Source organism: Petromyzon marinus, chromosome 8 (genome assembly GCF_048934315.1).
Source record: "Petromyzon marinus isolate PM22_M1 ecotype Great Lakes invasive population chromosome 8, UKy_Petmar_22M1.pri1.0, whole genome shotgun sequence".
Lineage (NCBI taxonomy): Eukaryota > Metazoa > Chordata > Hyperoartia > Petromyzontiformes > Petromyzontidae > Petromyzon > Petromyzon marinus.
Window position 1 is genome coordinate 9,535,236 of NC_133674.1, and position 15,565 is coordinate 9,550,800.

Here is a 15,565-nt window from a genome sequence, read left to right on the forward strand (position 1 = left end):
ATCACTTGATTCAAGAAATCAGCAAGCATTGGCAACGCACGTAGTGGATCACGCTGGTCAATCAGTGGTGTTGGGATGCGATGCAACACGGTTATAAATAAAAAATATGGAGCATTTAAAAATGGCGGGAGGCCCGTATGGACACATGTCATTTAACGCTTGGGTTGACAGATACGGGAGATGCAATGGGAGCCAGTACGTATCGTGTATGCATTTCAAAATCTCAGCAGCAGCATCACCAGCAGTGGGGGAGAGTGTGAGATACGTACCGTGACGCGGGGTGTCGCAGGCACACGCCCTGCTGGCACTGCGAGCAGAGCGTGTAGCTGTGCAGGCTGGTGCGGTCTGACATCAGGTTCGCCCCCGGGTCTCCGGTCATCTCCGTCTGGGTGGAGTTCATGCAGCCTGAGAGACAAGCACGCGCAGGGGGTCAAACACGTACGGGTGGCGCAAGCACGAATGTTCACACGCACGTACACGCGCGTGATGTGGGAGAGTCTCTGAGAGGGAGGCATAAAACACGGACAAGAGAGACATTACAGCAGCCGCCACGAGAGCATTTGAGCACCTGTGTGTAGGAAACATGAGATTAAAGAAATGCACCATGTTATTTCTCTCCCAGGAGGATCAGTGAAGATGCAAGCAAACACCAGATGTTGAGACAGACCGCAGTGGAGATGGCAACAGTGTTCAGAATCTGAGATGCAAACGCTGCAAACAAACGCGGAGGACGGCACCCGGGAAAACGAGCGGAGTCTGGAAAGAGCCGCTGAAACTAAAGGACAGATGCATTAACGTCAGCGGCAAGCGGTTAGGTTAATTGTCTCGCATTTATTAGTGAGGCTCCAACTCCAGGCAGCAGAGATGTTGGCGGCAGCGAGAGCGTGGACAAGGGCACGGAACCATGCACCAAGCAGCCCCCACAACAGCCCAAGGCAGGAACACCAAACAAGTAGCCCCTGCACCAGCTGGCCACATTTGGGAAAATCGTGGATTGACATGATCCATAACGTGCAATTATTTGCCGTCTTATTTCGCGTGGCCTGAATTCACCAAAGACGTGAAAAGCCAACAACTAATAAAAAAAAGAAAAATATCTGAGATTCCGTTGAACATGATGGCGTAACTATGGTTTGGTGTGGTTTAAAGTACAATGGTTAATGTTCTGGACTGTCCGTTCGCGTTTCTCTGGTTAAAATAGGATCTCAGCAGGGACGCTATCTGACACGTGTACCACTTGGACACAATGCCCCCCCCCACCCCAATATTCTATGTCACTGTTGACCAAGTCATTGAGTGTCACCGTCGTCTTTGGTAATTTAGGAAAATGTACCTCCATTTACAAATCGCCACATTGTTTATTTCTGAGCCGTTGTCAGGTTACACATGTGCAGCCCTGTGCCGAAGTTGGCTATCAGGTACCACACACTCCTCGAGACTGCGCTCTGAGGTGACCGTGTGCGACGCACGAGTGGTGATTCAAGGCCGCAGCAGGCTTGAGGAAAGGGGGGGCGCGTCGAGTGCCCATGATGCTCAAAGAGAGGCTGCCCACGCAGGACGGGCCTAAAAGACGCCCGTGGTGCAAAAAGCAGCACCGAGCCGACAGGCAGCGGTGCTGTGCGCTCGTGGTACAGACCGAAGCTGTTAGCGCGGGCGGCGTTGTTGTTGCGGTTGCTGTTCTCACTGGCCATGGAGGAGCTGGGGCCCATGTCAGAGTGGTGCGAGCCCTGCCTCTTGAGCCGAATGGCCACTGCACCGATGGGGGGGGAGACACGGGCAGCGTTCAAACGGCGGCGCGTAGCACGCCGAGCCAAGCGCGGCGGACGTGGCGAACGCAGCAAGTGCTGCGGTTCGCGACCCACGCAGCGCTGCACGCAGCCCTCGACAGGAACACACGCGGCTCTCGGGGCAGGCACGTGCAGGGCGAGCAGCCCCAAGCCACGAGCCCCTTCCCACACTAGCACCCGAACGGCGGCACATTGTTCCACGCAGAATCAATTTTATTGGCAGTGGCCAACTGAATGGGAATTCGAACATGGCTAAAAAACCCTTTTAAAGTCACTTTTAGACACAGCGGCATAACGACCGAGCAATGCCAAGCCTGTATACAGCGTCAACACGCTCAAGTATAAACATGTTTCATTATTAAAGTCAAGTTATTGTTTATTACTTTATTCTGTACATAGGGGACCTTTAAAATGTTTGCAAAAACGTCGTGGCACAGTTTTTAATTAAGATTCGTATAAAGTATAGTATTCATGTAAAATTGTGTCCGGTGGATTCACGAGTTTCTTTGGACTTGTCAAGATTTTACGATTTAATCACAGTGACATTATTGCGGTGTCACTCCAAGAGTAACGCAAGGATTCCCGTGACATCATTCGCAGGAGTAGGCCAGCGTTATGGCCCAAATTTGGCAAATTTGAAAATTAGCTGCAAATAAGTTAATTATATACAGTACGATGCACTTTTAAATCTGGATTTAAAACTCAATTCTTAAGAACTGATTTTTGTGTTTAGTTTGTTGTCCTTTCCCCCGCACCTCCGATAAGCACGGTTGGCTACGTACAGTGCGCAAAATAAGTTCAACATACATACAGTACGTAGCAATCATCACCCCCTACTGCAAAAACTTGGCAGGACCCTTCTGCAAAAAAGTCACAAGACCCAGCGAGGCTTTCCCGGGTAAACAACCGTAAAAATAATAATATTCTAATTTAGGATTTATTGTTTGTTTATGGTTGCTACTGGGAGTTAGAATTGTATTTCGTGTGCCCATGTGGGAAGGAGGAGTGTAAAAATACTTCGTTTTGGCTGGCGCCATGTAGACAAGAGCGAGCGCGTTGCAATTGACAATTAGCACCTCCGCATGGAATCACAGAAAACAAAGCAGCAACGTTCGCAAAGGGAATAACGTCAAACTCTCCGGCCCACTTCTTGCAAAAGGGCCCACAACCTCCATGTCATTCTTAACTCTCGATCTCAGGTAACGCAGCACCACGCGACATCAGGCGCAACATTCACGTGAGCAGCGCCACTGGGTGAGACGACCGAGCAGGCAGTCGCGCACTCGTGAACGGCTCAGGGCATTGGCAAGCGCGGCCTGCACACCGAAGTCTACCGGACACCGCAGCCGGGGGCGGCGGGGGCGGGGGCGTCACGACATCGACGCCCAACACGTGAAACCGCGCACTCACTCTCGTTCCCATCAAGCAGCACCTACAACACGAAGGTTCGCCGACGTCGCATCAGAAACGCACTCTCAAGAGTGTGGTGTTAAAAATCGAGAGCAGTGCATCGGAAACGAGGCGTTGTACGGAAAAGGGGTCACGGTGGAAAGCAACGCCGCGCAGACATGCCGCGTAAATCGCTGGCAGAAAGCAGTGTAAGGCAAGGGTGCTCAAGGAGCCCGAGAGAAAACTGGAGAGGGATGGAGACGGAGGGTGGCGCGCGAGACATTCAAAGTCCCCTTCGAGAGGAAAGACGCAGCTTGGACAGCGACGTAGAGAGGGGGCCCCCGTCCCGCGTTGGGGACGCACAGTGCCGAGGCGGCGGAGGGTGATGCCGACCTCTGCGGGGCGAGTTGTGCGGCGATGCCGAGGGGTCGGACTGCGAGGAGGTGATGGACAGGGAATCCTCCGACTTGTGCTTGTGCTTGTCCTGGTTCGCCTCCTCCGACAGTGAAAGGATCTTCTGCAGGGACTGATGCGAAGTGATCCCTGCACAGAACGAGAACGTCGAGAATGTGCTACGTCCGCATCGCTGCAACACGCGCGAGCTCGTAACAATAATAACAACAACAACGACCTTCGCACATACCGGGCACTCGTTTAAACGCCTCGGGGCAACTCAAAGCGCCTTACACATCGCAACTCATCTAAAACATTCCAAGGGCACCCCCAATGGCAGCTGTCCCCGTGCAGCACAAGGTGTTAAGAAGAGGTGCCAACCTGTTAATCGGCGGTGCACGAGTGTGTGTGGACGTGAGCGTATGATCATGATGAGTGCGTGACTGTGCAGGAACCGTGCCAGTGCGCGCACGTGCCAGTGCGCGTGCGCGCACGTGCCAGTGCATGTGCGCGTGTCTACCGAAGGGCGGCAGCGAGCTGACGGGCACGGCGCGGCCCGACGGATGCAGCGTGACGGCCGGCACGGCCTGCTGCTTGGCAGGGGCGGAGCGCGAGCTGCCCGGGGACGACTCGGTCTTCTGTACCTTTTTGTCGGCCGCTCTCGGCACTGCACGGACACGCGCAGCAAACACACGCGCTTGGCTGTCAAGGGGCACCGTCGCAACTCGCCGCGTCATACACGGCGCACGGCGACATCACCGAAGACCCGCCCCGTTCATTTCAACTCCGTCGCAACGTTGCAACATTTAGAATTTTAGTATTAAGCCGCCGTTACTTTACTGCTGTGGTAACGCGGTTGCTGCTGCAGGTATTCTGTTGTAGCAACCGTATATGAGAAACTGTTAGAGGTAGGGTGGCAGTTGGCGATATTGAGTCTCAAGTGTTGGGCTCTCACATTGTGTACAATAACGGCAGAGACTAACAGGTGAAACTCGTGTCCTGTATATGTACGTGCAGCAGGTATCCCAGTGGGCTCCGGCTCTGAGAGGTTACGTGTGTGTGTGTGAGATGACGTGTGTGTGTGTGCGGCCAGTAGATAGTCCAACAGGCCATCACCTCATTCCAAATAACAGGAGAGACTTGGGGTGCAAGTACGCTTGTAGCTGTAACAGGGTCTCCCCCAATGGGTCTTCGAAGAGGCCTACATATATGTATGTATGTGCATTCAGTACGTGTATAACCCGTTTTTTTTCTGATTCCACTGTTGGACGAGTTCCTCCCCAAGCCCTAACGGCCTGGATTTTGCTTCACTGCCCTCTCCTGCCCACGACGCACATTACACACCAATCCAAGTACCATCCAGGGTCAACCCTCCCTATGCTCCTGGGGATCTTTCAAGTGCGGGCGAATTCCGGACGATTTGCCCATCGGGGTACGTGCGCAGTTTATGTTCCAGTAAGCTCTCAGCTGACGCTAAATTGTACGGAAATGCGAGCGGACGCGACGTAGCGCCGCCGCCGCCGTACGTGCGAGCGTGCGAGCGGCGGCGCTACTCACGGGTGTTGCTCGCGGGCTCGCACTGCAGCGACATGATCTGCAGCTGGTCCTCGTCGCGCTCCACCACGAGGCACGCCAGGTACTGGCGCACGCGCCGCGCCATCTGCGCCTCCTCGTACAGCTTCTTGGCGTTGAGGAAGGAGCTGCGTCGCTGACGCTTCTTGTGGCCGCTGGCCTGCGCGGCCTCCAGCGCCGAGCCGGTGCTGCCCTGGCTCAGCGACCTGCAGGATGGCGCAGGCACGAAACACCGCCGAAGGCCGTCAGATGTCGCACCACCCACAGCATCTCGAGCAGGACCAGTGAATGAATATAAACTTGTTGCGTTTTTACATTTATTTTACAGCATCGTTTGCGAATGCCAACGGTGGTAAATACTGTCAACATATACTTCAGACCCCATAGACCAAGGACAGCAGCAACAGCAGTTAAGCAGCAGCAGCAGCACCACGAACTGTCCGGCTTCATCCCTGTGAGTCTCAGTCCCAAACTCTGGCCTCATGAATCAAGGCCTCGAACACAGCACTGACCATGAATGCACCTGGGAGTCAATGCGACTCAATCGCAGTGGAATAAAAAAGTGGTTTGGGCAGAGCCGCCACTGCTGCCACACCATCCCTAAAGGCAGCGCTTGCTCGCATATTATTTCATCACGTTCAAAGCTATTAAAATTGACATTATAAGAGCTCCGGGAAAAGAGAAGATGGGAGGAGGGGATTCCAAAGTGGAGCAGTGCGAGGGAGGAAGCAGAAAGAGAAGGGTTGTTTCCTGCGGTGTTGGTGGCTTAACACAGTACGGAGCATACAGAGTACGCATAGTCTGTAGTACCGGCGATTCCTTGAATGGCTTGTCTGGTGCCAGCCTAACTTAAATAGGCGCTCACTAATGGCACTTATCCAAACAATTTTCCCAGGTGGAAAAGGGGGTGTGTGTGTTTCTCTCGTCTCGATATAAATACAAACCCCAGTAATAAATGTACATGTGCAACTGACGACAAAACACTGGTGGTGTTTATAGCCATCTTCGGCCAGAGCAGCGCTGCTGAAGTGTACGTGCATCCGACGCGTTCTCGAATGCCCCGCATGACAACGACCCGCTTCACACACTTCACCGCTGCGGTTACAATGCAGCGAGGGGTTAGCGCAACGCACATCTCGTGATGCGACGTGGCTCGGCCGCGTACGCGTGCGGACGCGCAATGGCGTAGGTCTGTGTGTACAGACGCAGGCCTCTAATAAAAATAAGATTCTCATCCAGCGAATCGGCTATTTTGGTACCTTGAGAAGACGAAATCATGCTCTGATATATACGCAAGTTTGTAATAGATGCACACATCATAGTACACTGTCGTCAACTTCCCAGAGCGAGAATCGCTTAACAGTGCTCGGCTGTGGCGACGCCCCCACGCGTCTGCAACGCAGTGTCAGCGTCGCAATTGTGCACCGGAGTCTCGTGCAGGAAACACCGCCGCTCCGAACGCCTGCCAAGCGATGGGGAGGGGGGGATGGGGGAGGGGCAATCCCGGCACCGCCGAGGGGGACTGCCACCCGTTTGGGGGACAGCGACGTCGCTCTGGCCAAAAGTTTCTCCCCTCGCGCCACGTTGGCCGAATGAGAACGCGCGAGGCCCCGCCCGAGGCAAGGGGGTGACGGAACATTCTCTGAGCAGACGGGACTGTGTCCCCAAATGGGATTTCAACGCTTTCCCCCTCTGGCAAAACAACAAAAGAAACCTCTCCAGCAGCGCTAACAATGCCACCAGCCTGGTATGCGTCCAGTAAGCAGGCCTCACCAATCCAACGCAAACCATGGGGTTGGTTAGTGTTCAGAGGCAAACGGCGAGTTAGGACGAGCAAAGGTGGTTAGTGCTGGTGACGTGAAAGGCCGACGACTTACCCCAGCCTCTTCCACTTCCTCTTGCTGTTATTCAGACATGTGTGAAAAGGAGGGCAAAGAGCGCCGCCATAGGGAAGAGATAGAAACACGGCAGTCGCACAAGTTACATTGCACGTTCACGCAGGAGGGAGAGCTTCATGACAGGGACTGGAGTGAGGCCTGCCGGGTTTGAAACCGATGGGATTCACATTCTGCCAAAGACAAGTTTTATTGACGATCCAAATTGTTGCAAAAAAACGCACATTTTACTGATCAATTCTGAGCACGAACGAGGGACTGCAGCATCGCGCCGTGCTGCGTGGCGGCGGTGGCAAATATCTCAAGATTAAGGCGACCCAGACCATCGGTTTCCAACCCTTGGGCTAATGTCCAATAGCGTCAAGTGGTGAAAATAAAGAGCACAAAGCTTCAACGTGAAGACTACGTACAACACAAGAATTAAAACAACAGGAAGCACACGTGAACAAGTGTAACCTGTGTTTAGTAACACACGAAGACGTCGCGCAAAATACTTGGTTAAAAAGTACCCGATGACCAAATATAGCCACGAATTCATCTAAACAACTGTCCGATGTCAAGCATCTGCCTACTATTCCTGGTCTATGGCTGTCCAGCAAACACTGTATTACCGAGGTGAATTTGCCTTTGGGATGCGTGTAGGCTTCAAATCAGCATGCCATTTCACGTTCGTGTGCACGACAATCGGCCATTTAATACGATCCCAGGTGTTTTTAGTGGTATTGAACAATGTTGCCAATTCTGAATACATCCACATGCACCTAACTACAAACACCCACACGGCATTCGTGCACTGTCCAAAACAGGGTTCCCAATCAACAGACAAATGCCAATCCAAAAACCACTCGCACCACCCACGCTGTGAAATGACACCGAACTGACAGAAGAGAAGTCCGACTGAGGTGGTCTCTGCCACTCGGCTGACGTTTCATCTCTCTAACGAGACTCCCATTAGCGTAGGAGACAGGACGCGCTACTGGCCCAGTCAAGTAGCAGCAACGGCAGCACCCCGAGCAGCAGAGGCGACCGCTGGACCCCACCGAGCACCGCGGCGTCTCTCCGGTGGTGCGGTGGCGACCGCCGGCGCCTGCCGCGACGCGCGTGCACGCGTGCGTCCTCACCGGTGACGGAACATGACGGCGGGGTCTTGGTTGGCCGAGGCCAGGCGCCCCACGTGCCGCACTTCCTTGGCGATCATGCGCAGCTTCTCGAAGTTGACCAGGCCCTCGACGCGCGAGTCGTTCCCTACGGAGTCACGCACACGCAAAGCGTGCCGTCAATCGAGCCCTACATGTGCGGCACACCTACGCGTGAGATTGGTTGAAGTTCACGATCGGGATCGTGGTGACGTCGGCATCATGGGAAGAGAATTTCTGTGAACAATTCATTAGCACGAGGAATCACGCACCATAATGAGTGAAAATGATGGATGCGTGGTTGGCAATGCATGGTTACTTCAACGGATAAGCATTTAGGGTTAGGTCTGTCATGGGTTAGGATGGAAATATAGGTAGAGGTTCGGGCGAGGCTCAAGTTCAACATGCCAATTATTATTGTTTCAGCTCACAGCGAGGTTGAAAAACGATTCTCACAACCGGGTTTAGTGATCAGGCACAGCGTCAAGCATCGAAGTTGTTTTTAAAAATCGTTGTTTCCTAACCCAAAAATGAACTGCGACTCACAGGTTAGCCTCATTTGCAAGCACGAGCTGGGCGTGTTAGATTTGCAGCGGGAGAACAATGCAACGGTGCGCGCGCTGGACGCGTACCGTCGTGCAGAAAGGTCAGATCCTTCTTGACAACCGGGAACAGTGGGATGATTGGCGGCTGCAAACTGGGACTGCTCAGGAGGTTGCGGTACTTGGCCATGTTGCGCGAGGGGTCAAACAGGTCCTGCAGGTCGGAGAACAGCTTCTCGTACTTGGATGGCAACTTGTCCCAGGCGCTGCGCAGGCGCATCACCGACGAGTGGCTCAGCCCACTGCGACACAAGACGCCGGACACGACCGCCGCTCAAGCGCACAGCCACCCGCTTGCATCGTCACAACCGCCCGCGAGCTCCACCGTGAACACACGGAGCGGGCTTTCGATTACAAAAACTCACAACATGGGATTGATCGAGGTGCAGCAGCAGCAGCAGCATCACCTGATGATGGCGAACATGGAGTTGAAGTTGCGGCTGTCCCGGCAGTTGAGTGCGATTTTGAGATAATGCTTGATGAGCTTCACTCGCTTGAGCAGGCCCGTCTCGCGCAACACCTCCGACGGCACCCAGAAGGTCTCGCGGTTGAGGGTCTCCTCGAAGGCCTGCAGGTGCTCGCAGGCGGCCGCACCGCCCAGGCGGAACAGGTTGGCCACGTACTCCGTGGGCTCGATGCTGCGGAAGATCTGGAAGTCGCGGATGGAGATCTGCGTGGCCACCTCGAGCGTGCTCAGTTGGAGCAGCGATATCTGGCTCTCCTTGAGCAGCTCCTGGGCGTGCTCGTCGGAGCACAGTGGCTCCGTCTGGGAGTTGTTCTTCAGGTAGTAGCTGCGGGGAGAGGACACGCGCGCCACGTAGCCTTTACGCTCACGGACCTCCGGAGAAACAACAGACACCGGTTGGTGGCACGCACCGATGGACGAGAGCACCGATGGACGTCGAGCACCATCAGAGTTTAGGTCGTTAATTTGCATGCCAGCGGTAGAGCGAGGGGCTCGCTATCGGAAGGTACCGAGTTCAAATCCTTGTTGGGGGGGTGGCTCAGCCCATCATCTCTCTGGGGTAGATAAAATTAGTACCGCGTTGCGGTGATGCCAAGAGTAATTATCCCATAGCTAAACCCTCCCCCGCCATAGGAATGTGGACTTTCAACGGACGGCTCAGGGCTGTAAACCAAAGATGAGCACCGCCTCACCGCTCACGCAAGCGGGACGTAGCTTTTAACGTTCACGTCCACTGGGTCCGTGCACCCCTTCTGTGTGTGTGCGCGCCCCTTCTGTGTATGTGTGCGCGCCCCTTGTGTGTGTGCCCCTTGTGTGTGTGTTAGCCCCGTGTGTGTGTGTGTGTTAGCCCCTTGTGTGTGTGTGTCCGTGCGCCCCTTGTGTGTACGTGCGCCCCTTCTGTGTGTGCGTGCGCCCCTTGTGTGTGTGTGTGCCCCTTGTGTGTGTGTGTGCCCCTTGTGTGTGTGTGCGCGCGCATGCGGGGGCGGCCGGGAGGGAAACGCACCGTGCGTTCAGCTGGATGCTCTCCGCCAGCTTGTTGAGGTGGTCGGGCAGCCGTCGCTGCTTGATGAAGCCCTCGGGGCTGACGGACACCTCGCACAGCGAGTAGGCCTCGGCCGCCTCGCACACCTGGAACTCGCGCAGGGCTGCCAGCACCACCTCGCGGGCGCTGCTCTCGCGGCTCACCATCACGTAGCGGCTGCTCTGGTCCGCCCGATACACCTTCACCACCTGGTCTGGGATGTCTCGTGGGAGGAGCACACAACAATGCACCTAAGACAAAATATACACCGTGCGGGGGGCTCGTGTGGCGCGCTCGTGTGCGTGTGTGTGCGTGTGTGTGTGGCCTGGTACAGGCGCCGCGGTGATGTCACCGTCACTTAGTGGCGAATGGCAGGTACTGGTATTGGTGGGGAACGGTGGCATGGTGGTTAGCACGCTGCGCTGCTAAACCGGGGATTTACGCTCACGGACAACACCAGTGACGATTATCTGAACAGGTCCTGGGCCTCCCATAGGTCTACTCAGCCTTAAATGAGTACCTGGTGTGGCATGTAAAACATCAGCACTGGGGAGATAAAGGTGGTCGGGCGTGGTGCTTGCCTGGATAGGTGCTCGCTACCAGCAGTTGCCCCAAAAGTCTCTAAAGGCTATAAAGGGGATCTTTGTCCCGTAGAGCGTGATCACACGGGTGGCCCAGTGCCCGTCACTCAACCTTGCAACTGCTGACAGCCTACACTCACCCAAGGAATTGACATGCACTCAGCTGTGCTGCCAGACAGAGATCAAGCTAGACTGTAAGACTCATGCCCATTATAAGATGAAATGTCTGACCTATATATAAAAACGAATATTTTAAGTGACAGTGCTCCATAAGTTATTGAAAAAGTCCAAATAAAAATGAGATATCGAAAACAACATGTCATGTGTTCTTTTTTACATCGCTAAAAAGACATGGTAGGTGAACATATCAAGGCTTGGGTCAGGGTAGTCTCTCGGAGCATGTAGAGAGACGCATAGAGATATGGCAACAGCTGGGTTGGCGGATAGTTTACAGAACACAGTGAAGCCATGAACAACAAAGCAAAGAACAAGCGTGGACTCCAATGGGGAACAATAACAAGAAGATCTGAACGTAATTCTGGCAGAGTATCTTCCCAGGGATACACCCTCCCATAATGGTAGTAACAACAACACTCTTGCATACAAGGAGACATTTAAATAAGTAAACAAACACAAAAAACCCTGATGCTTAAACAGAGCTTCCTGACAAAACATATTCCGATATGACTTTATTTTTTTTATCCCTGCATTAATGTAATCATGGATTAATAAGTATTACACACCACAAACTTTCATTTTAACTCGCAATATCTATTAACGATCAATCACCATTCAGGACGTGGAATAAACCACGTTGAGCGCATAAACAACCACACTTGGGCCCTGTGCCGTGTGGTGACTATTTAGCTCAGAAAGCGCGGAGTCCAGAGGCAGGATTAAGGAGACAGTGGCCTCCAGCTAGAGGGAAGAAGTCTTTAGGCCTCGGGTCCAAGCTTGGCCGCGCGGAGAGACATGAGGGACTTCAGGAGGGCTGCTCAGAAGGTATGTATGCATGTTAAACTTCTTTTGCACCGTGCGTAGCCGACCGTGCCAATCGGAGGTGCAGGCATGTGCACCGCGAGAGAAATAAAACCCAAGAGATCTATCTTTTCTATATTCTTGGTTCTTTCGGTAAAGTAACGTTGAAGGGAAACAATAAAATAATAAAATATATAAAACAATAAAATTCTCACGACGTTATTATTTTATTGTTTCCCTTCAACGTGACTTTACCGAAAGAACCAAGAATATGAATCACTGCAGTCACGAAAGCTTTAAATCAAAGATCCACCTTTGTATAATTGCCATGAGGAAGGGCCTTCGCACGAAACGCCACCCATTATGTACTTGTCTTTTAAGGCAGTGTGATTGATGGATGTTGTTCAGTTTTTTTTGGTTAATTGTGCTTGTGCACCAACTGCCGACGCAGCATCGCCAAATAATTTGTTTACCTTTGTGAAAGGCCCATTCACCGCGTTATCGAATTCAATCACAGTTCAAATTAGGAATTTTTAGAACAGTGGTCTACACAAGTCTGGCGGCCAAGGAGGAAGACCTAACAGCAGGTCGCAGCGTGTCGACTGTGTGGCAGCTGCGGGATCTGGTGGAGGGTAGGGAGCGCTGGCGGCGAGGAGTGGTGGCATCAGCGGCTGTAGCCAAGATGACGTCCTGATCTTTAAAAAAAATTGCTTTGTACGGTTATATAATCGTATTAAATTCGACTGCCTGTTCCATAAAATTCTGAACACAAAGACTTCCGTAAAACCTGGCTTTCACAGGATGTGTCGGTGGCTACAGCAATTGCAGAGGAAGGCCTGACGACTCTCAGGGGATGGCAACAGCCAGAACAGAAAGTACTCTGGGGCCACTAGAAAGCGTGAGGCACCAGCCACAAATGCTGAATTTTTCACTGGGAAGATTCTTAACACAGGCACGTAAACAGAGAGTTGACTTGCTCACGTTGCTTAACCCCTCGCAGAACAGACTTCTTATCATTGATTTGATAGACTGGCATAGCTTCTGTAGCTGTGTAAATAAAACCTAACATGATGAAAACTTTAATAATACCAGCCCCGATGGCAAAAGCGCCAGGCTACATGTGAGATATGCTGCACACTAGAGTACACATGACACATGCTACACGCTAGGGTACACGTGACACATGCTACACGCTAGGTTACACGTGACACATGCTGCACACTAGGGTACACGTGACACATGCTGCACACTAGGGTACACGTGACAGATGCTGCACACTAGAGTACACGTGACACATGCTACACACTAGAGTACACGTGACACATGCTACACACTAGAGTACACGTGACACATGCTACACACTAGAGTACACGTGACACATGCTACACACTAGAGTACACGTGACACATGCTGCACACTAGGGTACACGTGACACATGCTACACACTAGAGTACACGTGACACATGCTGCACACTAGGGTACACGTGACACATGCTACACACTAGGGTACACGTGACACATGCTACACACTAGAGTACACGTGACACATGCTGCACACTAGGGTACACGTGACACATGCTACACACTAGAGTACACGTGACACATGCTACACACTAGAGTACACGTGACACATGCTGCACACTAGGGTACACGTGACACATGCTGCATGCTAGGGTACACATGATACATGCAGCACGCTAGGGTACACGTGATACATGCAGCACGCTTGGGCACATGTGAATGGATACTCACTGACAGGAATTCCATCTGGGATTGGCACAGGCCGGTTGGAGTGGGAACGTGGGGTGGCGGAAAGTGGGTATGGAAGGAAGCAGAATGTATTGAGATTCGCACGTGACTTGCACATCAGACTCTCTCTAGATTTACAGCAATGTGGGAGTCTACGTGAACCAAATGGGCAACTAAGCAGAGGCAGACGGGGCCTAAGAAGCAGTTGCCAACAGCAGAGCTCTCCCACACTGCTTCACTCAGTGCGCACAGAGAAAACTGGAACAACAACGTAGAGCAGATGGTGCCTTTCAAGCAAACACTTACAAAGCAGTGGTCAAACTGTGATCATTTCCCAACGAACCAAATATTAAATTCCCCTGTAAATATTGCCCACAGTTGAACAGCAGCCCTTGTGAAGACAACGTGAGTGGCAATCAGTGGTGTAGAGGACAGATCTGACTTGGTGGTGGTGCGGTTGTTTTGCAATGCAATTAACTGAATCTGCCACTGATTAAGAACGATTTCGTGGCGCGAAGGAGCGGAGAGACGACAAATACACAGCCGCAACTTCGCGCGCTGCCGACAAAAACATTAGACAACACACCGTGCTTTAACCATAACAAACCAATAAACACCTAACCCATGACATGGGTCCCGAATGCAGACTCGTAAAAATAATATCTTTCCTGTTTTGAGGTTTAACAAATGCGACGCTTCACATGACACGCGTGCAAGGACATTCATGCCCCGACCTTTAAACACGTTTAACGCAACAATTAACGAGGAGACATTTCGATCTCATGGGTCTAATCAGGTCGAGACAGCTGCACATCAACAACAACAGTGGTTTCATGAGCCCTACATGCCAGGTGCTTCTTGCGTGCGACAGGAACCAGAAGCGCGCAAGGGTTCTCATAATTAAGGTGCAAGGGTTTTACCGAAGGAGACGCACACATACACGCCAGGCAGCTCTTTGAAAACAAGGCTGCGTGGACATGTTGTGGGCGAGAGGCTTCCTCTCGTGCAACTTCTGGTTTCGTGAACGCAAGGTGTTCTCTGCCTTTCTAACTGTGCACAGCAGCACACACGGCAACGGTCCCCGTTCAAGGGTTCCCCCCCACCTCCAGTGCAGCGCTGCATACAATTTTCTCGGTCATTACATATATAACCCACGACTTGATCGTACATTTTACTGACACTATCAAAGCCCTCCAAGAATACTTCCAGTTAAAAGACTCGTGGGAAAAAAAAAACTGAAATATATGTAGAGTAAGTACAATCTGCATTAGCCGAAATACGAGTAGGAATTGGGAAATGTTTCCCAGTGGTGTATTTTTTTTTACAAACGCAGGCCGTAGATAAGAGAGCCTCGTTACAACCGAGGCTGTTGCTGAAGTGGTAACAAGCGGGGTTTGCAATGGATCCTTAACAGAGGCCTTATCTGTGATTTGGCTGCAGGGCAGGGGGAATTAACAATTGGCAAGATGCCTCCTGCTGGCCAGGCTCGCAACGAAGCATCGGCCAAATTAGTTCGGTGGCTGGGTAGACAGCAAACTAAGATTAAACTCGCTCTGCCGTTATATAGGACGTAAAAAAAAGTTATTTCCAGAATTTCTCCCTGCGGCCAGAGGGAGAGTCCGCGTTGAGATCCGATGCGCTCGCGGCCGCAGGGCGGAGCGCTCGCCGCTCGCGCGGGGCGCTGCGCCGCAGGCAGGAGTACCTGGTGCGGTGCCGAGCTCCGCCGTTCCGTGGCACTGCACGAGGTCGGGGTTCGAGGAGGAGAGGCTGGCGGGCGTGGGCAGCGGCGCGGGGCACGGCCGCGGGGCCTTAACGCCCAGCACGATGTCGTCCTGGGTGACCGCCACCTCGCTGTGCCGCAGCATGCCACGGTGGGGGGGGGGGGAAGGGAGACACCTGACGGTTAGCAGCTTTTCGCGAAGCTCGTGGACACGCGTGCCGGGGGGGAATGGGGGGGGGGGCCCCCCCTCTGTGGCCGCCGTGCTGCTGCTGCGCT

The 15,565-nt window shown here is 52.8% G+C and overlaps 1 protein-coding gene across 15 annotated transcripts in view; it reads right to left on the reverse strand.

Moving 5' to 3' along the window:
- LOC116940216 (rap guanine nucleotide exchange factor 2-like) overlaps positions 1-15,565 on the reverse strand; it is a 246,204-nt gene that overhangs the window by 6,123 nt on the left and 224,516 nt on the right. For 10 of the 15 annotated variants that reach the window (XM_076065639.1, XM_076065636.1, XM_076065634.1 and 7 more), the window contains 11 exons: positions 15,272-15,420; positions 10,244-10,484; positions 9,182-9,565; positions 8,805-9,016; positions 8,158-8,281; positions 7,019-7,042; positions 5,127-5,347; positions 4,090-4,236; positions 3,570-3,719; positions 1,637-1,750; positions 270-405 (listed from right to left, as the gene is read on the reverse strand). In XM_076065639.1, coding sequence (XP_075921754.1) covers positions 270-405; positions 1,637-1,750; positions 3,570-3,719; positions 4,090-4,236; positions 5,127-5,347; positions 7,019-7,042; positions 8,158-8,281; positions 8,805-9,016; positions 9,182-9,565; positions 10,244-10,484; positions 15,272-15,420 — 1,902 coding nt within the window. The remainder of the gene's footprint in view (positions 1-269; positions 406-1,636; positions 1,751-3,569; positions 3,720-4,089; positions 4,237-5,126; positions 5,348-7,018; positions 7,043-8,157; positions 8,282-8,804; positions 9,017-9,181; positions 9,566-10,243; positions 10,485-15,271; positions 15,421-15,565) is intronic. The other 5 variants (XM_076065635.1, XM_076065646.1, XM_076065637.1 and 2 more) reach the window with 4 other exon arrangements.